Source organism: Phodopus roborovskii, unplaced genomic scaffold, assembly GCF_943737965.1.
Source record: "Phodopus roborovskii unplaced genomic scaffold, PHOROB, whole genome shotgun sequence".
Lineage (NCBI taxonomy): Eukaryota > Metazoa > Chordata > Mammalia > Rodentia > Cricetidae > Phodopus > Phodopus roborovskii.
In genome coordinates, this window is record NW_026126645.1 from 7025894 (window position 1) to 7052525 (window position 26632).

The 26632-nt window shown below is 43.3% G+C and overlaps 1 protein-coding gene across 1 annotated transcript in view; it reads left to right on the forward strand.

Moving 5' to 3' along the window:
- Positions 1–2651: 2651 nt before the first annotated feature.
- Positions 2652–26632, forward strand: part of Fbxo42 (F-box protein 42) — a 60481-nt gene continuing 36500 nt past the window's right edge. The window contains exons 1-3 of the mRNA XM_051173758.1: positions 2652–2759; positions 20274–20539; positions 24989–25105. Of these exons, the coding sequence (XP_051029715.1) occupies positions 20290–20539; positions 24989–25105 (367 nt within the window). The 5' untranslated portion in view covers positions 2652–2759; positions 20274–20289. The remainder of the gene's footprint in view (positions 2760–20273; positions 20540–24988; positions 25106–26632) is intronic.

Here is a 26632-nt window from a genome sequence, read left to right on the forward strand (position 1 = left end):
ACCACTGCCTACAACTTCAGCTCCAGGGTATCTGGCACCTCCCCACACATGGTGAGGAAACATACACTCGGGCACACACAAATATTTGTGTGTGTGTGTGTGTGTCTGCAGGTGCCCTCAGAGGCCAGAAGAGCTGTAACTGGAGTTACAGGCAGTTGTGAGCCTTCCTATGTGGGTGCTGGGAACTGAACTCAGGTCCTCTGCAAGGATGGCAGGCACTCTTAACTGCTGAGCCATCTCTCTAGCATCCTTCCCCACCCCCACCGCAATAAATTTTTTTCTAAAAAAAGTTCTATGACTTTCCTTTTTTAAATTTAATTTTTAATTTTTTAGGTTTTTCGAGACATGATTTCTCTGTATTGCTTTGGAGCCTGTCCTGGGACTAGCTCTGTAGACCAGGCTGGCCTCAAACTCACAGAGATTCACCTGCCTCTGCCTCCCGAGTGCTGGAACTAAAGGCATGTGCCACCAGTGCCCAGCTCTAAATTTTATCTTTTGAATATATTTTTATTTTATGTAAATTGGTCTTTTGCCTGCATGTATGTCTGCGTGAGGGTATTGAAAAACTCCTGGAGCTGGAGTCATAGACAGTTTTGAGCTGTCATGTGGGTGCTGGGAATTGAACCCAGGTCCTCTAGAAGAGCAGCTGCTCTTAACCACCTAGCCATTTCTTCCACCCTCATTTATTTTTTCCTTTAAACGAGGGAGTTGGATCCCCTGGAACTTGAGTCACAGACAGTTGGGAGCTGCCATGTGGGTGCTGAGAATTGAGCCTCAGACCTCTGGGAGAGCAGCCAGTGCTCTTAACCACTGAGCCATCTCTCCAGCTCTGACTTTTCTTTTCTTTTTTTTTAAAGCAGTTGCTCAAGCTAGAACCCAGACCCTCATATTTGGCAGGCAGAAGAACCCAAGTTCAATTCCCAGCATTTCAGTGATGGTTGTGGGGTCATAACTGCTTGTAATTCCATTTCCAAGGGATCTGGCACCCTCTTCTGACCTCCAAGGGCACCCACACATGTGGTACACATAATGTACTCAGGCACACATAGCATTTATTTGTGTGTGTGCAGGCTCACAGTGTTATTGTTAGAGAATGAAGGTCAGAGGGTAAGTAGTGGGAGCTGGAGTTGATTTTCTCCCTCTATCGTAAGGCTTGGGGCAAGAACTCTTACCTGCTCAGCCATTTTGCAGTCTAAGACTTCTTTCTTTTTTGGAGATGGGTTCTCATTATGTAGACCTGGCTGGCCTTGAACTCAGAAATCTATCTACCTCTGCCTCCTGGGCTTAGCAGTGAACTACCACACCATGTCAGTGGAATTTCTTAGTTTCTCACACACTGTATGCCAGGATTTTTTGTAATATTCGTTGGAGGAACATAAATGTTTCGTAGACTGAAACTCCTCAAACTGGTTTTGAACTGCTGGAATCAAGTAATTCTTGCCCTTAAGCCTTCTGCATAGCTGGGACTTAAAAGGAGTGCCACCACACCTTGTGGTATTTAGCTTCTGACCCAGTCCTATGTCCCAAGAGCTAGCCTAGGAGGTCTACTTTATCCCAGGGCAATTTGCTCGACGTTTTAGGATGTTCCAGTTGCACAAGAGGTGAAGCGAAGCCCTTGAGTTCTCTGTATCTGGCATTTATTTAAACCAAACCTGTAGGGATAGTTTCTAGAAGGTTCTCACCTACACAGGTTTTTTTTGTTTTGTTTTGTTTTCTTCTTTATCTGAGATAGGGTTTCTCTACGTAGTCCTGCCTGTCCTGGAACTTGCTCTGAAGACCAGGCTGTCCTCAAACTGAGAGATTCACCGGCCTCTGCCTCTGGGATTAAAGGCATGAGCCACTACTGTCCGGTTATTTTATTTTTTAAAATAAAGTAGTTCTTTTTATTTTATTTACTTTTCCTTTTAAGACAGAATGTCTATTATGTAGCTCTGGCTGTCCTAGAACTCACTATTTAGACCGAGCTGGGATTAAAGACATGTGCCGCCACCGCCTGTCTCACAGATTCCTTGAAGTGAGACTTTGCGGGACCCCACACCCTGATGATGGCGACAGTGGGAAGCACAGAGAAACACTGAGGCCTGTTTCCTCCTGGGCCCACGCTCTACGTGGGTAGCTTTGAGCCTGGGTTTCCTCATTTATTTAAAAAAAAAAAAAAGGAGGAAAAAAAAGGGTGGTAGCAACATAGGTGTTGCTACAGTTTCCAAAGTCTTCTACCGCGGTGAGATGACTCTGGCGATATCTAAAGGCACTTGCATTCGCCTCTGCCCTTCTCTGTGCTCAATGAGAACCCTGGGGCACAGATAGATGACTTAATCTGAGTAAGTCTTAAGTCTCAAACCAACCGGAAAATAGCCCAGGTACCCGCGCCGATTCCAGACGGAGTGCAGCTCCCTTCGGCCCTTCTCAATATGGCGCCGCCCAGCGGCCACCGCGCACAGGCCGGCCGCGTTGACGTATGTGCGCGCGCGCGCTTCCTCCGCGCCCCGCCCCTGAGCATGCGCACTGCGCGCTGTCTTCTCCCAGCCTGAGCAGCAGCGGCGGCGGCGGCATCAGGGACAGCGGCGGCGGCGGCGGCCGCGGCGGCGTTTGAGTGGAGGAAGATGGCGGCTCCGGGCTGCCTCAGGTCCCGCCAGCTGTGACGATCCCCCGAGCACGGCAAGCACCGGCCTGCGGCACAGCGGCCGTGCCCTGGCCCTGACTCCTTCGCCATCGTCGCCGGAGACGCGAAGCCGAGAGCGCGGAGCGGGCTGGGCCAGGTGAGGCCTCTCCCGGTGCGGGGCCGCAGCCGGGCGCCGACGCCTCCTGCGCTCTATGTTCGGGGACCCCGGGGCACCCCGAGTCCGGCGCGGGCCCGGTGTACTGCGCGGGCGTGGGTCTTGGCGGGCCTGGGGTCTTGCTGTCGTCATCCTCGGTTCCCCTGGCTGAGGTGGGGACAGGCGCCTCTTCGCTGCCTGCCCTCGGGATGGGTGCAGACCTGTGCCCTCTCCTCAACAGGGTGGTTCTGGTCCTCACCCGGGCCAGGAGAGGATGCGTGGCCAGGCAAGAATGGCTTTCGGGGTGCCATCGAGCCTCACCCCGCCCCCTGAAACCCTTAAGTCCTCGGAGAAAAGCGGGAGACGGCTGCCCTCCCGAATTAGGGCTGCGGCGGCGAGGGGCTGGCATCTGGGAAGCTGCGGCTACAAAGAGATGATTTTTTTTTTGGAACTGGCTGACAAATTGAAACACAAGCAGTTCCTTTCCTGACCCCTAGCCGTTTGAATGTTCTCTTAGGAGTGGGAATTGCAGCTCTCCTTGCTGGAGACAGCAGTCCACGCTGTGACTGAGGAAGGCTTGCCCTGGTGAGAATTGTCTGTTCAGAGAACTGTGGAGGGTGGGAACGAGTTTGTAAATCAAGAAAAGCACAATTGGGTGAAATCCTGATAGTCTCAGCAGAGAAACTTCAGATGATGGAGTTGGTTCGAAACCTTTGGAACACCCGATTGCATTGTCTGTTGGATCTTCTGAGTTTTAATAGGGAAATAAATGCTTCGTCTCGTTTCTCAATGGCCAAGATGTTTGGACTCTTCTGTAGGAGCGTTCCAATGGATCTAGATGCAGAACCAGACACATAACCGGTTTTCACTTGCTGGAGGCAACACTGTACTATTTTGTTATTGTTTTTTTCCCCCTTGCAACTTTTTGTTGATGTTGTTGAAATACTAGTAATTGAGACACTTTGTTTAGTTTTTTTCGGGTAGAGAAGACTGTTTGATGCCTGGTGGCCTTTTCACTGAGGAAGAATGGCTTCAGTTGAAATTGTGTTGTGAATTGTTGGGACCATCTCTTTTTCTTGGACACACCAAACGTCTTTTGTAACAAATCGGGCTTTGCTTGTGCTTAAGAATGATGACATCATGGATTTAAAGGGACAAGGGAAATTGCCTTAGAAACATCCTCACTTAGAATTCAATCTGTAGCTCTTAAGCTAGAGAGGGCTCAAATTTCTAACTGAGCTTGTTCAGTTGTCTAGTGTGGTTGGGTGTCTTTTCTGTTGCACGTTGATCAGTTTATATCTTATAGCTGCTTGCTTTAGATAAGCCCAATTTAATGTAGCATTCAATCTGCATTGAGCCATGAGTGGTTTTGTTTAGTTTGCACTTCAGCCAGCTTTCAATGACAGCTATTAAGTTAAAGTGACAGTTACTTTATCTAATATTATCTAGTTTTTTTTTTTTTTTTTTTACCATTTTTCCTGCTTTCTTAAATCAGCGTTTCCTATAGAAATGTATAGATTTCCTTAGTGTCTTTGCCAAAGCCAGAGACTTGAACTTAGGGTAGGAAATTGGAGGGCCATTCTTTGTGTTAATTTGCTAGTGGAGGGTCGTGATGGTTTGGCATCATCTGTTGTGTCACCGTGCTACATAATCATCAGCTGTTGATGGAACTCTGTGTCATCATTCACTCTGCAGCATTTCAGCTTTGTTTCCTTACCTGTCTCAGGTACGAAAAGAGAAAGAGCAGGAAAAAAACAGCTAAGGCTGTCGTTGTTGTTGTTGTTGTTTTAGCTTTATCCATTTCATTTCATGTGTATAGGCGCTTTGTCTGCATGCCCATTTATGTGGGCCATGTGTGTGCCAGGTGCCATGGGTCCCCTGGAACTGGAGTTATGGGTGGTTGTGAGCTGCCATGTGGGTGCTGGGATTTCAATCCCAGTTCTGGAAGAGCAGTTGGTGCCCTTTAACCTCTGAGACATTCTCCAGCCCCCAATTTATTTTTATTATTAAAAATTATGTGTGTGTGCGTGCATGTACACACGCCTATGCATAAGAGAGAAAGGGAGAAAGAAATTTAGGAACAGGGCTAGAGAGAGAGAATCCATGTGTTAGCAGAAGCCAGAAGCATCAGATCCTCTGGAGCTGGAGTTGCAGGTGGTTGTGAGCCATTTGGTGTGTGTGCTAGGAGTTGAACCTGAATCTGCAAGAGCAGTAAGCACTTTTTAACCACTGAGCCATCTCTCTAGCCCTAGCTGTGTGATAGCAACCTTCTCTAAAGCGCGAACAAAAAAGAGCTAGCCAAACCTTGGCTTTATGAGAATGTTGAAGTCTCCAGGGAGGCTGATCTAGAGAGAAAGAGTATGTGATTATGTGTTTTCAGGAGGTTTTAGTTAGTGAATTAATTCTTTATAAAACCCAAAGCCCCTTGATTCAATAGTAGTATTCTCACTTTCCATATCATTATGTAGATAAAAAGAGATAATGCTTGTGAAAGTGCTCAGAAAAATGTATACTTTGAAATATGTGAAATAGTTGGTCTTGACCGTGCAGGCCATTGATCCCAGTACTCGTGAGGCATAGGTAGGCAGATCTCTGTGTTTCTTCTAGGTCAGTCTAGTGTACACAGAGTTCCAATATAGTCAGGACTTTATAATAAGACCCTGACTTTAAAAAAAAAAGTACAATACAAGGGAAATAGAAGAGTATCTCTTCATTAGAACATCTATTAAAAGGCTGCCTTTATGTGTTGGGTACTTAAGGAAGGAGGTACTAATGATTCTAAGGACAGCTTTTTATCTAAAGTTGCCTAGAGCCTGGTTGGAAAGGCAGACAAGAAAACCAGTGCACTTGTCCAACTTGGAGAGAGGAGAGAGGTTCTCAGACTTGGGGTAATTTTCTCCAGCCTTGCCTATTCTATTAGTCATTTATTTCTTAATTTTTTTGAAATTTATTTTATGGGTATGAATTTTTTTTCCTGAATGTGTATTCACCATGTGCTTATTTGGTGCCCTCAGAGTTGAGAAAGGAAGGACATGGGATTCCCCACCTGGAGTGGTGGATGGTTGTGAACCACCATGTAGCTGCTAGGAATCCAGCTGTTGTTCTCTGGAAGAACAGCTGCTACTCTTAACTACTGAGACATCTCTCCAGCTCTGGGATTTGTTTATTTATTTCTTGTCTCAGGATGTAGCCCAGGTCCTCACCATCTTCCTCCTGCCTTCCTTCCCTAGGGTTGGAATTCTAGGTGTGGACAGCCACACATGGCTTATGAAAACTTGAGACTTTTTTTTTTTTTTTTTTTTTTTTTGGTCCTGAGTTCTTTTCCCTTTTATTCATTCACTGTCATGATGCTTCTTACATAGCCTGCCCCAGTTAGGCTTTCTGAATTGTCAAAGATCCAAGCAGTCTTGGGAGAGCCTTTCTGAGTGAGTCACAGGCACAGGCAGGAAGCATTTCCCTCAGCGAATGTCCCTCAGGTTCTGAATGAGGAAATTTTAGAGAGACACTTTTTATGTTTTGGGACAAACTGGCACATGAGCATTGTGTTTGTTGCTGCTACAGGGCTGGTGATCATGGGGACTTAGCCCTAGCTTTGCCATTGAGCTCCATCCCTAGCCCTGTTTTTATTTTGTTTTGTTTTGTTTTTCGAGACAGGGTTTCTCTGTGTAGCTTTGTAGACCAGGCTGGCCTCGAACTCACAAAGCTCCACCTGCCTCTGCCTCCCGAGTGATGTGATTAAAGGCGCGCGCGTGCATGCACTCGCGAGCACACCACCACTTGGCTCCTGTTTTGTTTTTATTTTTCATTGTGTGTGGGTCTTTTGCCTACATTGTGTATGTGCACTATGTGCATTCCTGGTGCTCACAGAGGCCAGAAGAGAGGGCATTGGATCCCATGAAACTGGTTGCAGAGGTTTCTGCTGCCATGTGGTGCTGGATTCCAATTCAGGTCTTCTAAACAAGCAGAGAATGTTCTTAATTATTGTTGGGCTATCTTTCCAACCCTTTCTCCTTCCCCTGTTTGCTTGTTTCTTTTGAGATGGGTAGCAGAAGATAGATGACCTGGGACTTCTGATCCTCTTGCCTCTGCCTCCCTAGCAATAGGATTACAGGTCTGTACTACCAAGCCCAATTTATTTGGTGCTAAATCTAGCTATAGGCTGTGTATGCATGCCAGACAAGTACTCTAGCAGCTGAGCCACTTACCCGGCCATTTGTTATTCTGTATTATGACAGTTTGTTACATGGAAGTAGAATCTGACATATATACATATAAAATTTTAAAATTACCTAGAATTGAGTGCATCATGTTATTTCTGAAATTGTTCATGTGATATTACAAATCTTGGAAATTATGACTTAGTGGCATTCCTTGAATTTTTGCATTTCCTTACTGATACATATTGTAGAAGGCAGTTTTACTGTGAATTCTGGATGTTCTTCTTTTATTAAAATTTTTACCTTTATTTGTAAAAAAAAAAAAAATCATTTTATTTTTTCCCAGTGTTAATCTGTTTTGTTTCAGAAGATGGAAGTATATGGTGTGTTTTATGTACATATATGAATCTGATAAACATGTCGGTATTATGTAAAATTTTGTTGTTCAGGATTGTAGCTTAGTTTAGATAACACACACCTTCCTTCTTTTCCCTCCTGGCTCCCTCCCTCCCTTCCTTCTGAATTGAACCGAGGGACTTCTGCATGCTGTGGTCACAGCCCCCACTCTACCACTTGCCCCCTGAGCTGTGCTCTAAGTCCCTGACAGTAACTTTCACATTTCAACATGGTCACATGCAGTTTTGAGGCAATTCAGTTAGTTTCTACAAGGGCAAATGAGTTTCAGTAATGTTCCTAAGACTAGTTAGCCATGCTCTTCCAATGCTCCTTTATTCTCCAGGCAGCCTGTTTAGATTTTTTTGCTCTTCATTATAAAGTTCCTTTTTAACAATTTAAATTTAAAAATTCAAAAGACTCTCTCTCTCTCTTTCTCATATGCATGTATGTGTGTCTGTCTGACTGTCTATCTGACAGAACCTGGAAATCACAAACTGGCTAGACTGTCTGGCAAGTAAGCCAGTATTGGGACTACAGGTACATGCTGTTCTGCCCTGATTTTTGTGTGGGTGGTGGTCTGAATTCAATACTTTCCCACTGAGCTGTCTCCTGGGAAGATTGTGGGAAGATCTAATTCAGATATTTCTAGAAGTAGGCCGTGTAAGTCACCTGGCATGTACTTGAAAAATGTCGGAGCTGTTGATAGTATACAGAAGCTGGGGCAGGAGAGAATGGGAAATGTATAGCTGATGAGTGTGGACTGTCTGAGATGGATGGTAATGTGTACAACTAGCAAAAGGACTTAATGCTACCAAACTCTACACTTCAAGACAGTAGTGAGTGAAATAGCTTATTACAAGAAAAGTTGAGATGTCAGGGGATTGGGGCGGGAGGCGACTGAAGAAATGGCTCAGCAATTAAGAACACTTGGCTATTATTCTTCCAGAAGAGCTGGGTTCAGGTCTCTACAGGTGGCTAACAATTGTTACTTCAGTTCTGTGGGACCGGATCTCCTCTTCTAGCCATTGAGGGCACTTCATGCAAGTAGTGTACAGATATACATGTAGGCAACACATTAATTCACAGAAAATAAATAAATTTTAAGTTTTTTTTTTTTTTTTTTTAGTTTTTCAAGACAGGATTTCTTTGTGTAGCCGTGGAACTCACTCTGTAGACCAGGCTGGCCTTGAACTCAGCAATTCACCTGCTCTCCTATTCAGTATTCCACCTGCCTCAGACTCGGCCTCCTCAGTGCTAGGATTAAAGGCATGCTCTACCACACTGGGCTAATGTAACGAAATTTTTAAACAGATCTGGGGATATGGTAGAGTATTTGCCTGATGTACACAAGACCCTGGTAGGGTTCAAATCCTCAGCACCCCCCACACACACACACAAATAATAAAAGTAAAGAACATGTCAGGACTGGGGAGATGGTTCAGTGGTTTAGAGTGTGTAGCGCTCTTGCAGAGGACTGAAGTTCATATGGCTTTTCTGGTTCTTGCTTTGTGGCCCAGGCTGGTCTTGAACTCACTGATAATTATCTGACTCTGCCTTCTGAGTGCTGGGATTAAAAGTGTGTGCCGCCTGGCAAAATTATTTATTTTTATTTTATGTATATAGTGTTTTGACTGAAAGTATGTCTGTATATGAGAATCAAATCCCTTGGAACAGCAGTTATAGGCAGCTCTGAGCTGTCATGTGGGTGCTGGGAATCGAGCCCAGGTACTCTGGAAAGAGCAGCCTGGGCTAAGCCATGTGTCCAGCCCCTAAAAGCAAATCTTAATAAAATGACATGCTAATGGCCTTTTGGTTTAAAGAACAAGTGTCCAGGGGGTTGTTTGAGACAGAGTCTCAATGTTTGCTTAGTATGAGTGACCTAGAAGGCATTTACTATGTAGCCCAGGCTGGCCTTGAACTTTTCTTGAGACAAGAGTCTCCCTGTATCTTTGACTGGCCTGGAACTCTCTATGTGGATTAGGCAGGCTGGTCTTAAACTCAGAGATCCATGTGCCTCTACCATGTCTGGCTATGTTACAGTTTTTGAGTGTGGAGGTGCCATGTTACAACCTGTGGGAGTTATTTCTCTTCTTCTACCACATGGGTCCTGTAGATAGAACTCACGATCATAACCCTTGATGTAGAAACTGGCCAACAAGAGGAAAGTGAGCAATTTTTTAACTCTATCCTTTAAATGCTGGCCCTTAAACCCTAATTGCAATGTTGCTGACTATAGCCATCCCCACTTTCCCACCTGTGGCAATACATTATGGGGCGGCACAGAAAATTGAGGACAATCTGTAATGGCACTTTCCATGTATCTGGACCTGATTTCCTTTTGTTTTTGGGTAGTCCCAGCTGAGCTGCAATGTATTATGTAGATGAAGCTGGTCTTGAACTTGTAGCAGTCCTTGGTCCTGGGGATTATTACAGCATGAGCTGAGACTGTACACTTTATCTTTTTGTTTGGTTGGTTTGGTTTTTTTGAGATGGTCTCACTTTGTACCTCTGGCTGTTCTGGAACTCACTATATAGATCAAATTGGCCTCAAACCACAAAGATTCACATATGTCTGTCTCCCAAGTGCTGGGATTAAAGGGTAATCACCATCTGGCTAGATCCTGTATCTTGAGGCTTACTTGCTACCTTAAAGCAAAATTCTGGCTGTGCGTGTTACATCTTATTATCTTCCTGCTATTTATTGCCTTTGTCTCCACTTCCATGGAAACCATGGCAAAGAGAAAAGAAGTGTGGGTTTTAATTAGGTGATTGGTGGGTAGAATCTAACTTGTAAGGTGGTAAAAAGCAGCAGCTCTCTGCATGGTTGTCTGAGTTGGCTTTGGTCTTGTAGGCCATCTCACTCAAGTGTTGACACAGCTCTAAGATGATGAAGGGGTAGAAGGTCAGGAGAACTTCACTAGCTGAGGGTCCCACTGGGGAGGACTACTTCATAAGTGGGGATGGTCAGCAAGAACAGAGGTTCAAAGAGATCTGAAGATGTCTGAGGACTAGGGGCTCAGTGGCTGACGTGAAACCTGTGGGACAGACCACTAATCTCACTGGTTATTCCCTGGCCGCAACATGGTAGATACTGTCTGACGATTCTAGTTTTTGTTTGGAGTCAGTGTTTCTCTATATAACCTAGGCTGGCTTTATACTTGCTCTGTGTACCCAGGCTGGCCTAGAACTCAGGGTCCTCTTGTCATGGCTTCCATGTTGCTAAGATTACAGGAGTCCATCTCCCCACCCCACCGTAACCAAGCAGCAGAATACACCAATTAGGTATCCTCTAATTCAGTCACTCATTTAATTGACACTACCTGAAGTTATTGGTAGTTTTAAACACCCAGATTGAGAGTTCAGGACTGCCAGAGTAACCCAACTCCCCACTCTGATGTCAACTGTAAGTCTAGTTTCTCATGATTCCTTTTGACTCACCTCTACAAACACTACAATACTGCATTGTAAAGATGGCGATGGGGTACTGAATCGAAGGATGTCTGCAGCATTTGGTCCCATATAACAAAATAGATGTGATCCCACACAAGATCACAGCACTGAGCAAGACCCTGACAGAAGGATTGCAGGAATTTAATGGCCACCACCCATAAAGACTAGCTCCAGGGTCAGTAAGGGACCCTGCCTCAAAGTAATAAGGTGGAAAGTGATGGAGGAGAAATCTCCTGGCTTCCATGTGTATGCACAAGACACACACAAGCACACACACTCAAAACTCTAAAGGCTATATCTTCTAGATGCCTCTACATGCTCAATATATATATATATATATATATATATATATATATATATATATATATATATATATATGTAGTAGTAGTAGTAGTCTGGACTCTCCCCAAACCCAGATTTCATTTGCTTCTTTTTTTGTTTGTTTATTTGCTTTGTTTTGTTTTTTTAAGGCAGAATATTGTATAGTTCAGACTGGCCTCAAACCATCTATTATAGATGAACATGACTTTGAGTCCCTGATCTTGCTGCCTTAGCCTCCTGAGAGTTGGGTTACAGCCTTGTACTTCCATGCCTAGTGCCTTTTTGAGTTTGATTGATTAAACCCTTGGCTATTGGTGATCAAGTTAGCAGTGGAGGGTGGGCCAGTGTGCTCCCTTTTAATCATGCCTTAATCTTGCGTGTGAGCCCAATCCTGAAGCTCCTGGGGCTGTAAGTTATAACTCAACTTACTACAGAAAGATTGTACTTTGGAATTCTCTGGTTTTTAGGAGTTGTGTGCCAGGAAACAGAAGAAAGGACAATTATATATTTCACAGTTATCACAGTCACACAGGAATCCTTAGCATTTCAAGGTTATTTTTTTACAACCAGTCATTAACATTAACTTTGTCAGTAAAGGACTTTATGGTCATTTCATTAGAGTATTGACAGCCAGGCATGGTAGTACATGCCAGTGATCCCAGCATTGGCATGGCAGAGACAGGGGCAATGTAAATTTGTGTTCAGCCTGGCTACATATCAAGTACCTGCCTTAAAAAACAAAATGCAGAGGCTGTTGAGGTGGCTGAGCAGTTAAGAGCACTGGCTGTTCCTGCAGAGGACCTGGGTTTGGTTCCCACCACCCACATAATGGCTCACACCATTTGTAACTTCAGTTCCAGGGGCATCTGATGTTCTCTTCTGACCTCCCAAGGCATCGGGTATAAATGTGATACACAAATATATATCCAGGCAAAACACATAAAACAAAACAAGGTGATAAAACAACAACAAAAAGGTGTTAAAATTGCCTGGGAGTATAATCAGTTGATAGGGTGCTTGCTGTGGGTTTGATCCCCAGCACTGTAAGAAAGCAAAATATTGATACTGATAAATCCTTATTAGTATGCTGGAGAGGTGAAGTTTTAAAAGCAAGCAGGCTTCCTGGTGACATCCGTTGGAGATTCGCAAAGGTTAAAGGTTCATTGATGTTAAACATTAGTAAGCCAAAGTTCCTCGTGGAAGAATGCTTTAGATACCTGTGGAGCCCACTCATCTCCACCTAATGTCAGTTTAAATTATGTGGTTAACAAAGGGGCAGTTGATGCTGGTTTAGCTACTATAGTGAGCTCTACACTAGGACAATCAAAGAAGGGGACTCAATATTTTTTTGGGTGGGGGTTTCAAGACAGTGTTTCTCTTTGTAGCCTTGGATGTTCTGGAGCTCACTTTGTAGACCATACTGGCCTTGAACTCACAGATCCACCTGCTTCTGCCTCCCAAGTGCTGAGACTAAAGGTGTGCGCCACCACTGCCTGGCTGTGGGACCCAGTTTTAGTCACCTCAGCTTTGCAGTTTTTTATTATTACGAGGAAGGTGCTCGAAGCTGCCTCTACACATGTGCTGTGTGTATATGACTGTTTGCAGTGGAAAGGTGCCTGAAAATTACCTTGCTCAGTCAAGCCCCCTCCCCTGTTTACATATTTAAATGGCTAAATGTTGCCAAATGAAGTACTTAAACTTTTCTGTCCTCTGTTTTTCTTTCTGCCTGTGCAGTAGCAGAATCACTTGGATGGCATTTGCAGATGCAGCTAGGAAATGTTAGGAAAGAACAGTTCCCTCTGCAGAACTGGTGTACAGAGCACAGTGGATTAAGCTAGTAAGTAAAGCTGGTCCTTGTATGGACACAGACCTGCTGTGGATGAGTGCATGGCTCTGTTTCTCTTAAACTGGAGTCATGATGCAGTAGTCTCCTGTCACATGTTCCTCTGCAGCATGTGAGTTTTCTGGCCTGTATAACTTTGTAATAAGGTTTGGACTTTCTCTTCAGTGGCAATAAACTAATATCATGTGAAAATCCATGGGATAAGGTTATGAAACTGACCTGACTAATATATTAGAGTTTTTTGATATAATCAGTTGGAGTTTATTAGATAAAAGTACAATATAGTGTAAGGTAGTTAAATTTTGTTAACAATATAGACCTGAATAATGTAATAAGAGAGCTGTACATGGTGGCACAGGCAATCAGGAAGCTGAGGCAGGAGAATTACAAGTTTAAGACTAGCCTGGACTGGATAGAGACCAGGTCTGGAAAAAAAGGATTGTGTGTGGGGGTACTGTTTGTAACTTCCCTTTTGATTTGTACTGTATTTTACAACAAAGTCTTCTGTTTAAAGTTAGTTATATACCAAATTGTTATTTTTTAATTCTTTGTTCTTAACTACTGAGCCATCTCTCTAACTCCTATATACCAAATTATTAAAAGCAGGGTTATCCTATATTTTGCATGTTTGTACCATCTTTTCTTAGATGAAGAAATTCAGGGCTAGTGAGGTGGCTGCTTGGGTAAAGCTGTCTGCTGTACAAGCCTGGCAACCTTGTTCAGTCTCTGCAACCCTCAGCCTTGATAGAGGTGGAAGGAGAGTTGTCTTCTGACCACACATGTGGAGAAACCCTGTCTCCAAAAACCAAAACAACATTAAAAAAGTTTGCGTATTACAGTTTGATTATGCTTTTTCTACAAAGTACAGAATGTTGAGTCTTTATAAGAAAAATTTGGAACCTGGGATATCTCTACTGATTGTTGAAATCAGTGTCCTTTATACCAGCATATGCTTAGCAGTAGCAAATCCTTTGACTGCTACATACAGACAAGGAGAGTGAGTAGCTGTGAGGCTGGCCAATTTCTATAGCCCTTTGAAAGTCCTAAGGTACTTTTATTTAATATTGGCCGTTGTAAAGAATGGTGTAATTTGGGACTGGAAAGATAGCTATATGGTTAAGAGCAATGGTTGCTCTTCCAGAGGACCCAGGTTCCATTTTTAGCATCCACATGGCAGCTCACAACAAACTGTAACTCTAGTTCCAGGGGAATCTGATACTCTCTTCTACCTCCAGGGTGCTAGGCAGTACGTGGAGCATCAGGTACACATGTGGTACACAGACATACCTTGTAGACAGAATTATCCATTCACATAAATATGTATATATTTTTAGTCAGGCGGTGGTGGCGAACGCCTTTAATCCCTGCACTTGGGAGGCAGAGGCAGGCAGATCTCTGTGAGTTCGAGGCCAGCCTGGTCTACAAGAGCTAATTCCAATACAGCTTCCAAAGCCACAGAGAAACCCTGTCTCAAAAAACAAAAATACAAACAAACAAACAAACAAAAAAGTATATATTTTTGAGCGTGGTGCCACTTGCTTGAAATCACAGTGTTTTGGAGGTTGAGGCAGGAGGGTCACTTAGAGAGTTCTAGGCCAGGGCTATGTCAAATGACTGTCTCTAAACCAAAAGAATGCATGCTGGGTGGTGGTGGCACATGCCTTTGGTCCCAGCACTTGGGAGGCAGAGGCTGGTGGATCTCTGAGTTCAAAGCCAGCCTGGTCTACAGAGTGAGTTCCAGGACAGGCTCCAAAGCTACACAGAGAAACCCTGTCTCAAAAACAAAACAAGAATGCTGATGGGAAATATAGATAGGTAATTTGAGGACATACTTTATTTTCTTATTTTATTAAAGGGAATCCTAATTGAGTAAGAGACATATTAACCATTGAAAATATCCTCACTCCTGCTGACATCTGTTATTAAATGTGGGATGCTTTATAGCAGCCACTCAGTGGTGTCTGTGTATCAGAGGAGTTCAGTTTGCTAATAGCAGAAGTACAGTGGTAGCTGTGCCAAAACGTTCTATTCCTAGACTTTTGTTAAATCATTGACTGCCAGGAGTGAAGGAATCTCCTGATTATGAGCTTCTATTACTATAGATATTTTAGTATCATGAGTGTGATCAGAACATCTGTTTGAGTGCCAAATGGATTTTACCCTTTTCTCTAGTGTGTTTTTCTAACTGGCAAGTTATCAGCTTAAGAAATAATAATTTGAAACCCTTCTATCTCCACTTTCCTTTTGATTCTCTGAAACCGTACCTGTTAGCCAAATAGAGTTCAGCACATCTCTCTAGCATCTTACAGTGGGTAGGTCCTCACCTCCCTTGATCTAATCAAGCTTGTTACCATGCATAATTTATCATATAGCTCTGCTATTGCTCATGTATGTGTGACTAGCTATTAATGGGATCATTCTCTTTTTGTACCTTCTGTGAGATCCAGACAGTATTTTTCATAATTGAAACACTTTTATTTATGTGTGTGTGTCCATCTGTACATGCCGCAGTGGATGTGAGAGGGCAACCGTTGAGAGTTGGCTTTCTCCTCCCACCACAGCGCCATCCTTAGTGCTGTATGACAAGTGTATGACAAGTACTTTTATCGTCTCCCCAGCTCCGAATATAGTCTTTTGGTCTGTGTACGTGTTACATTGATATTTGTTGATTGCACAAACTGGGGCAAAATATTATCCTTTATAATTTTCCACTTCCTGTAACTTTTCATTTGACTTGCCACGAAGATGATGATAATGGTGGTGTACTCTTAAGGCTTAGGATGCTCTTTGGGTGAACTGTGTTGTGACTGTGTATAGATTCCTCATCCAGTAGTGTTTGTATTATCAGGAGCTCACACTGGCCCCTGTGAGGTGGGAGCCTCCTAGCTTCTAACAACACCTGTGTGATTATAGTAAAAAGCTTTGGAAGTCATGAAGAGCAAGCTGGAGTCTGTTCTAACTCTTCAACCGCATTTTAAGTGAATCAACTGAATTTCAGTTTTGTCTGTGTCTGTGTGCGTGTTCTTTGGTGCATGTGGGGAGGTGGGAGAGAAATGTATGGGAACTGGTTCTTTCCTTCTACCATGTGGGTTCTGGGGATTGGACTGAGGCCATCATGCTTGGGGTAAAGTGTCTACCCATCGAGCCATTTCACCTACCTTTTAACCTTATTTGAGAGAGGGTCTCCCACTAATGCTGGAATTCAGTAGTGCAACTAGTGTGGCCAGTTAGCAACCTCTTGGCAAATAAAAATTGGTATTCTTAAAAACAGACCAAAAAAAAAAAAACAAAAAACAAAAAAACAAAAACTCAACAACAACAACAAAAAATCTATTCTTTCTGCTCCCCTCTTTAAAAACAAAACTTCAGAACTTAAGGGACATAAAAATCATATAAGGCCCAGCAGTGATGGCGCACACCTTTAATCCCAACACTTGGAGGCAGAGGCAGGCGGATGTCTATGAATTCGATGCCAGCCTGATCTGCAGAGCAAGTTCCAGGACAGGCTCCAGAGCTACACAAAGAACCTTTGTCTTGAACACCACCCCCCCAAAAAAAAATCACATGTTAGTTTTGGCCAGCAGACTATCTTGTCACTTAGTTACTGATGGGGGTGGGGGTAGGGTTTGCTGTACTGTGACTTGGTTTCTATTATAAAGTGAAGTGAGGTCAGGATACAGGTGCTCTAAGAGTGTGATAATCGTTTGAATGTAATTGGCCCCCATAAGCTTATGGGGAGTGGCACTATTAGGAGGTGTGGCTTTGTTGGAGTAGGTATGGCCTTGTTGGAAGTTTATCTTTGTTGGGGTCGTAAAGTCTCATAATATGCTCAAGCCATGCCCATTGTCTCAGTTCACTTCCTGTTGCCTTTGGATAAAGATATAAAATTCTCAGCACCTTCTCCAGCATTATATCTTTCTGCACGCTGCCATGCTTCCCGCTATGATGATAATGGACTAAACCTCTGAAATTGTAAGCTGCTACCCCAATTAAAAGTTTCCTTTATAAGAGTTGCCAAGGTCATGGTGTCTCTTCCAGCAATAGAAACCCTAAGATGGAGGGGAAATATCTAGAAACCTTATGTTCATTGGGATGACCCAATGGAAGGCAAAGAAGCCCAGTTAAGCAGTGTGACTTGGCACTCTATGTCTATTGAGATGACTTCAGGTTGTGAGTTTTCCCACAATCTGAAGAGATCTGATACTGGTGAGGATGAGAACTTGCCTTTTTTAAACAGCTTCATGAAAACCACATTCCTTGAGTTAATGCATTTACGTGGGAAATGCTTTAGGCAAAATGAAAACAAAAAACAAAAAAAAAAAAAAAAAAACAAAAAAAACCCGAAACAGAATTCAGAGTGTCAAAAAACTGCCTTTATGCCCTCAGGAGCTGGGAGTACTTGATCAAAGACTGAGAAGGAAGCTCTGTGTGAAGGGGTGTGAAGCACACAGTTACTGAGGAGAGGTATCGGCCACCCTGTGTCAGGGCGGAGCTAGCAAGGGGAGCCTTTAGGGCATGGGAGTGATGTTTCTGTGAACCCAGCAAGCGTTGATAGTGAAAGCTCCTTAAAACTTACATAGGCAGTGGGAATGCTGCCACACAGATTTGCTAATTGTGCTTTCAGAAGATTTGGACAGGAGGTAAATTGTGAGACAGATGTACTCTACATGGGAAATGACCTTCCATAGCCTCTTCTGGTTCAGTTATTCTGAGGCCAAGCTGGGCTCACTGTCAGTGTTGTGTTGGCTGCCTCATGTATTTGAAGTAGATATGAAAAATGACCTCACCCAACGGGTCTTTTTCTTGGGTAAATTTAGAGCAGAGTGAGGTTAACGTAACTGTGAATCAGCAAAGGGAATCAGTTGTGTGTATGTAGAAATAAAAATAGGAGCAAAACTCTTTAGGGGACACAGGACTGATGAGCCCGGTGAGAATGGGACTACAAGGGGAAGGAAGATGGGGAAGTAAGCTCAAAATACTTCATGTACTTGCAAAAGTAGGCCAGGTTAACCCATGGCTTAGCCAAATAGTGATACAGGAGCTTCACTGTGTCCATCCTTCACCAGGTCTTCCTAACTGGCTGTCTTAGTAAGGTCTGCGAGACAGACTTGGCCAGCTTGGCATCATGATCTGTGTCTCCTCTTGTCTGATCCCTGTTTCTCCCATACCCCTTAGAGAATTTTCTCCCCACTAAACTTTTACAGTCCTAATTCTGCTTAGCACCTTCTCCTTTCAGTCTAACTGGGACATAAGACAGGGTTCCCCTGGGTAGTCCTGGCTGGCCTTGAACTCCAGAATTCCTCTTGCCACTTCACCTCTCAAGTGTTGGGGTTAAAGGTGTGCACCACTATACCTGATCTTACATAATGACATTTCCTTAATTTTACTGTTTTATCTTAGGCTTTGGACATGCACATGACTTGTTTCTCTTTGTGTATGATACTGAATTTCCTTTGTAGAAATTTCTGGGAATAGAGCTAAGCACAAAAGGAAATTTAAATTATCTATACTGTCTCCACTAGAAATGTCTACTAACAGGAGCATATTCTGATCAACTCTTGTGAAGTACAAGAGTATTCCACCCATGACTCTTTCACAAAACATGTTCCCAATTAGGAACAGAATTTTACCAGGACTTCTGGAACTTTGTATGTTAATCTCTGTCTTCACTTATTATAACACAGATTAACTTTGAACTTGTGTAAATAGTGTAGTATTCATTCTGTCCTCTTTGCTGAGTGTTGCTTCTGAGAAACATATGTCATGCTGTTGTGTTTTTGTTTTTTGTTTTTTGTTTTTTTTTTTTTGAAACCAGGTTTCTCTGTGTTAACAGCTCTGGTTGTCCTTGAACTTGCTCTGTATAGACCAGGCTGGCCTTGAACTCACAGAGATCTGCCTGCCTCTGCCTCCTGAGTGCTGGGATTACAGGTGTGTGCCACCATCACCCAGCCCATACCTGTCATTCTTGACTTCATGGGTTTGCATTGTGAATGACAGTTCACACTATTGATTCTGTGGTTAGGCATTTTGGTTTTTGTTTTTATTGCCTAGATTTTTCATGTTTTCTGTTGCCTATATTGCTTTATAGTTTGTGGTTTAGCCAATTAAGTCTGTTCTTAGTCCTGTAATTGAATTTTCCTGTGTAAGGGCCAATACTCTAAGCATGCACTCTACTGTTGAACCATAGCCCCTTTCAAACTGATATACATATATATATGCATATATGCATACACACACACACACACACACACACACACACACACAGGCACACACACACATCTCCCTGAGGCAAGTCTCATTATGAACCTTAGGCTAGCCTCCAACTACTGCTACTTCAGCTTCCCAAGTACTGGGATCACAGGTGTGTGCCCTTATACCTGTCATAAAGCTGCTGGATTTTTGTTTGTTTGGTTGTTTGTTTGTTTGGTTAGTTGGTGGGTTGGTTTTATGTTTTGAGACAGGGTTTCTGTGTGTAGCCCTGGCTGTCCTAGAACTCCCTCTGTAGATCATGCTGACCTCCAACATAAGATATTTACCTGCCTCTGCCCCCAGAGTGCTGGGATTAAAGGTGTGTGCCCCCAACTCCCCATGCTTAAATTGCTCTTTATTAATTCTTTCCAGTGTTCTTCTCTTTTGTAGGACCCAGAATAAGTTTTTCCTTGTCAGTGGGAGGTTTTGGATCATTGGCTGTTACCTGAATCATGTATTAGTCAGATCTCTGAGTTAAAGGAATTATGAAAGAACAGATTTTCCAGGTTGTTTTTGCTTGCTTGAGACAGGGTCTCACTATGTAGTCTTGGTTGGCCTAGAACTCACTATGTAAACTTTAGAGTGGTCTAAAACTCACAAAGATCCACCTGCCTCTGCCTCCCAAGTGCTAGAATTGAAGGTGTTATGTTACCATGACAAGCTTGGTGGTGGGTTTTGTTTTTAAGATTTATTTTTAATGTGTTTGCATGTTTACCTGAATGTATAGTCTGTGTACCTGTCACATGTGTGCAGTTCTCATAGAGGCCAGAAGATGGTGCTGAATCCTCTGGAATTGGAGTTCAGGCTATTGTGAGCCACTTTGAGGTGCTGGGAACCAAACCTGGGCCCTGTCTATAGAGTACTCTTTACTGCTGAGCCTTCTCTCTAGTCCCAGTTTCCCTGTTTTAAGATTATACCAGAACTTGAGTGTGATTCTAGGGAGAAGGAGAATGTGATAGGTTTGGCATTTGAACTCTGTCAAATTAAGATGGCCCAACTAGTGTGGGGAAGTGCTGGAGCTAGTTCATGCTATGTAGGAAAGAGTCCACGAGCACTTCTGTGCTCCGAAAGTTGTACACTAATGTTTATTTCTTCCTGCAGCTTCAAGTGGGATGTCATGGCCAGCTCCTCGGACAGTGAAGATGATAGTTTCATGGCTGTGGACCAAGAAGAAACTGTTCTGGAAGGAACAATGGAGCAAGATGAGGAATCCCATCCAGTGCTGGAAGTTGAAGAGACAAGACATAATAGGTCCATGTCTGAGTTGCCAGAAGAGGTTTTGGAGTATATCCTGTCCTTCCTTTCACCGTATCAGGAACACAAAACTGCTGCTCTGGTCTGCAAACAGTGGTATCGGCTTATCAAAGGTACCATGGAAAAGACAGGCTATTTCAAGTGTTTTAAAGAGATTATTATTATTTGTGTGTGTGTCTGTGTGTGTCTGTGTGTGTCTGTATGTATATACTCCATGTGTGCAGGTACCCATGAGTCCAGAAGAGGGCATCAGATCCCCTAGATCTTGAGTTACGGAAGGCTGTGAGTCACCCACTGTGGTAGCTGGAATTGAACTCAGCCCTGTGGAAGAGCAGCAAGAGTCATGGTTATGTTATTGTTATTTTATTAAGTAATTAGTTTTAGATTACCCCTTCTTCATTTGTATTTATCTTTATTTATAGAAAATTTATATGATATATTCTGATTTCCCCTCTAGCATCTCCTCCCAGATACTCTCCACTTACCCGCTCCTCCAACACCAATCCTTCTTTTTCTTTCTTTTTTTTTTAATTTATGATTTTCCCCCAACATAATATTTTTATTAATTATTTTGGGATTTCACATCATGCATCCTTATCATACTCACTTCTCAGTCCTTCAAAGTTTGCCCCTCCACCTTTGTGATTCCCTCACAAAAAGATGAAGAAAACAACAAAAGAAAAACATGTCTAACTTGTGTTGCCCTTATACTCACTGTAACATGATTAAACTCCTGGTGGCCAGCCCCCTTAAAGAAAACTGTGTCCTTCCCCACCCGTACCCCCACCAGAAGCCATCAGTTGTGGGGAGCTACACTTCAGCATTCTTATTACAGTTTTTAAGAGTTCCCTTTGATCACTGTATTGACATTCACAGTCAGTACTGCCACTGAAGACCATGCTGAGGTTTGGGGCACGTGCTGAGGCCAGAGACCATGTGGATGTCCGTGGTTCTTACTATCACTAGAAACCTCGTGGAAGTTCATGATCCATGCTCCTGCTGACCTTAAAGGGCAAGGAAGCTACCTTTACAGTGTTATTAATGACACACAGTTGAGAAAGAGGGGCAAAGAAGGCATCTATGACAATCCCTGCTCCTACTCTGTCCCCCCAAAAAGTAACAGCCTGGACAGAAAGTCATTGAAGAGAACTCTTAGACTCCCTTTTTTCTTTTCTCCCTTAAAGACATTATTGTTGTAAAAATTAGTATTAGATACGTTAACACATTTTTCTTATCTTGGTTAATTTTATAAACAGCCGGAACATTACTATTATAATACTATATACAGTTATAGAATAGTGATACTATTTGATTAATTTGCAGTTTCAAAATCATGTTTGTTTTATTTTTAAGGATTGATTTATTTGGATGGGTGGTGCTGGTACACTCCTGTAATCCCAGCATTTGGGAGGCAAGAGGCAGACAGATCTGTGATTTGAGGCCAGCCTGTTTTACAAAGTGAATTCCATGTGTATGAGTGTTTTGCCTAAATGTATTGTCTGTGCTCCCTGTGTAATGCCTGATGCCTGTGGAGGTCAGAAGAGGGCATCATATCTCTAGAACTGGTGTTACAGACAGTTGTGGGCCTGCTGTGTCTGTCTTTATCTGTGTTTGTGTATGTGTGTGTGTTGTTTGTACCTGTTATTATGGTTGTATGTATGTGAGTGTGTGGATGTGGAACCTGAGGCTGACTTCCAGTGCCTTTCCGCAAGTGCTCTTGGCCATTTTTGGGTTTTTGTTTGTTTGGTTGGTTAGTTGGTTTTGGTTTTTTGAGACAGGGTTTCTCTGTAGCTTTGGAGCCTGGCTTGGAACTAGCTCTGTAGACCAGGCTGGCCTCGAACTCACAAAGATCTGTCTGCCTCTGCCTCTTGAGTGCTACGATCAAAATCGTTCTCCACCAACACCTTTGCTTGACCTTCATTTTTTTAAATAATCTTTTTTCAAGATTTTATTTATTATGTGTACAGTGTTCTACCTGTATGTTTGCCTGCAAACCAGAAAAGGGCACCAGATCTTATTATAGGTAATTGTGAGCTACCATGTGGTTGCTGGGAATTGAACTCATGACCTCTGGAAGAGCAGCCAGTGCTCTTAACCTCTGAACCATCTCTTCAGCCCCTTAAATAATTTTCTTTTTAAATGAAGCAGAAGTGGGGGACAATAGAGGCATTTTAATATATTCTAAACATAAAGGGAAGAGAAAGAAGAGTATGCTAGAGAGATGGCTTAACAGATGTGTCCTTCCAGAGGACCCTCAGCACTCAGGCGGCAGAGGCAGGGGGAATCTCTGTGAATTCAAGGTCAGCTTGGTCTACAGAGTGAGTTCCAGGCCAGCCAGAGCTACACAGTGAGACCCTGTCTCAAAAAGAAAAAAAAAAAAAAAAAGAAAGACCCTTTCCCAAAAAAATAGAGTTGGGGCCACAGTGCTCCTTGAGGCTGGGCCCACACCTGGGTGTACCTGTGTTGTCAGTGTCTCTGAGTACTTTGTGCTCTCAGGCTCTCGTGGTTTTACTTTAGAATCACAGGTGAGTGTGTCTGTGAGAGTATATGCCAGGTGTGTACACCTTCAGAGGCCAAAGGTGTCAGCTTCCCATATGAGCTCCACTTGTATACTAGCATACAATACATTTCTTTCTCTGTTTCATTTTCAAGTTAGGGTTTCTCTGTGTAGCCCTGGCTGTCCTGGAACTCACTGTCAACTCACAGGTCCTCCTGACTCTGCCTCCTGAGTGCTGGGATTAAAGGCATGCACCACCACAGTGATTGCTGTTCTTTCAGAGGACCAAGTTGGATTTGCAGCAAACATAAGAAATTTCAATTCCATGGCATCCAACTCCTCTCTAGCTTTCCCAAACACCAGGCATTCACACAAAAACAAAAAAACCAAAACAAACACAATATGACTTTAATGAAATCAGTTATTAGAATGATATATTAGAAAAATAGATTGTTCCACAAGCACAGAGCTTTTAATTTTTTAAAGTCTACTATATAAATACACATGCTTTTTGAAACGAGGTCTCCTTGTGTGTAGCCCAGGCTAGACTTAGACTTATGAGCCTACATCTCAGCTTGGCTTAATGCTCTGTTTTTGGAGGAATTGTAGGTATATGGCCAATAGTGGTAGGCACAGAATTTGCTATTCACCTATGCCCGTGCACACTAATAGCCTCATTTTTTGTTTGTTTGTTTTACAAAACAGGGTTTCTCTGTAGCTTTGGAGCCTGTCCTAGAACTTGCTCAGTAGACCAGGCTGGCCTTGAACTCAGAGATCCAGCTGCCTCTGCCTCCTGTGTGCTGGGATTAAAGGCGTGTGCCATCAACACCTGGCAATAGCCTCCTTTCTTGTCAGCACTGCCTGCCATAGTGGTACCTTGTTGCAGTTGAAGAACCTATATTGGCATATCATTACCACCCAGAGACAGACCATCCATCCATCCATCCATCCATCCATCCATCCATCCATCCATCCATCCGTGAAATGAGGTCTCATCATGTAGCCTGGCTGGCTTCTCACTCACAGTAACCCACCTGCCTCTGCCCTCCTAAATGCTAGAACTAAAGCATACATATACCACTATGCCTGGGAAGCTCTTAAGTTAAAAAAAAAAAGTTATTACTTTTATATGTATATATGTATGTATGTGTATGTGACTTGAGTATATGCTCATCAAGTATGCCTGTGGAGGCCAGAGGAGTGCATTGGATCCTCTGGAACTGGAGTTACAGATTTGAGTTATCCAACATGCTGGAAACTGAACCTGGGTCCTCTGCAAGGATAGAAAGTGCTCTTAACCACTGCACTAACTCTCCAGCCCCAAGCTCCTAATTTCTATCCATTTATTTTTATTTCATGTGTATGGGTGTTTTACCTGCATGTATGTCTGGGTAACACATGTGTACCTGGTATCCACTGAGGCCAGAGTGTGTGTTGGATCCCCTGGAGCTGGAGTTGAAGACTGTTCTTAGTCTCTGTGTAGGTGCTAGGAAGTAAATGGGGGTCCTCTAGAAGAGCAGCCAAGTGCTCTTAGCCACTAAACCATCACTTCAGCCCATTCAAGCTCTTAATTTTTAAGACACACACTCAACACTTCATAATCTATTATATAATAATCTATGTTCTTACCTACGCTGGGGAATTCCTGATTGTCATGCTCTAACTGCAGAGCCTTTTGAGCAGCTATTGAATTACAGGCACTGCTTTCTCATATTCCTTCACAAAGACAAATTATTCCCTACCCCCTTTGCTTTGTAGTAATGCTACCCATTATCTTTATTGCCACACGATATAACTGAAAGTGGACAAAGGTTATCATGTGAGCCAATTTAGTAACCTTGGGCACATTTCTGAACCTCCTGGACCTTGGTAAAATGTAATTCTTTCAGTTTTGACATTTCTTGATTCTGTTTCCTTTCTTTGAATGAAAATGAGAGAAAGTTGGACTTCTCAAAACATTTATGACATATACAAGTGATAAAACAATTAAAAGCTGCATTTTTAATGATTTTTCCCTCCCCAAATTAGGTATCCAAGCTGATGCCTCTGGTATTTTCATCTTTAGGTGTAGCCCACCAGTGTTACCATGGTTTCATGAAGGCTGTCCAAGAAGGAAACATTCAGTGGGAGAGCAGGACTTACCCTTATCCTGGAACTCCTATCACTCAGCGGTTCTCCCACAGTGAGTATCCACATTGGGAAAGCAGGTCCCACCCTGCCTGTACTTACATTTCTAGAAACTGTTTTGGAGGCGTGCATTTTGTCTGGCTTTTAAATGAAGAGATGTAAAATGAGAGTTTCTAATAGAATTTGGAAAAAATTAATCTACACATGTCCTGAAGACTGACGTGTAACTCAGTGGAAGAGTGCTTGCCTAGGCAAGGATCATGGTTCAGTCCCTGATATCTCCACAACTGAATTGCCAGGCTTTGTTAACTTGGTATTATGCTTCATTTGACTCTCCTCCAGCCCCAATCTCCTGAAGGCGAGGATTTCAGACACATGCCATCATACCTGGCTGTATTTTAAGCTTTTTGTAGGAAGGAGCATATATTTGTTACTGATGTCATAAAAAAAGTGACCCCTAAGCTGAGCACTTAAAACAGTATTTCTTACCTGTTCCTGAAGGTATGGGATTTGGAGATGGTGCACTGAGTCCTGGGTTAGGAGTGTTTCATAGAGTGGCCATCATCGCTCTCCAGAGCTTCACTGTCCTGAAGCTTAGTCTTGGGATTGGGTGACCTTTCAAAGGAGGTCTTCGTTTCTTACTGCATGGACCTCTAGCTAGAGCCAGCCACACTGTCAGCTGCTTACTGTAGAGCAGGTGGTGATGAGAGGGTACCCATGATGGAAGGAAGCCAGAGTAGTTTTTCACAGTCTCTTCCTTTCTGTTCTCTTGGTTACCAGGAGGTGAAGATCCTTTGGTGCCACTTACCTCCAGATTGTTTGCTGTGCTTATGTCTGAAGATGTTCAGGAATAGTTATGACCAATAGTTTATTGCTCTGGGGTTGGATGGAAACAGACCAAAGAGACAGACAAAGTGTCACGTGTGGCTCCAGGAGCTGCTTTTGTACTTGTGCCGCTCTATCCTGCTCCAAGGAGGACATCCTTGATACACCCGTGGGACTTACTGTGAGTGTGTGACAGTGGAAGACACTGGGTTTACAAGAGTTGTTGAAGATAGGTGACAACTCAGCGGGTAAAGGAACTCACTGCCAAGCTGTTACGTGTGTCCCATCTCTAGGACCCACATGGTGGAGGAGCCTCCTGTTAGTCATGTTTTAACTGTAAGGTCCTCTGACCTCCACACTCACGATGTGGTACATGTCTCCCCCCCCCCCTTCCCCCAGTGACTCTATCAATAAATGCAATGGGAAAAAAAGAGAACGGTTCAGTGGTACTGCCTTGACCATGCTGAAACACCAGCAGTCACCCCAGTGCTTCTGAGGTGTTTGTGCCATTGCCAGCACAGTGAAAAATGGATTGCAGGGGTAGGAGGGTTTCCAGACCAGCAGGGCTGTCTAGCAGAACTCTGTCTCAGAAACAGAAGGCAAGTGGCATCATCACTGCTGGTATTGAAAAGGTCTTAACTTTTCTGGAGTTTGCAGATCGTGATTTAGAATGGCTAGACTAGATAACTTTCATCTCTCAGCATCCATATTTGATTCGGTGTGAGTTACTACAGATAGAGGAAGGGACGCTGACTGT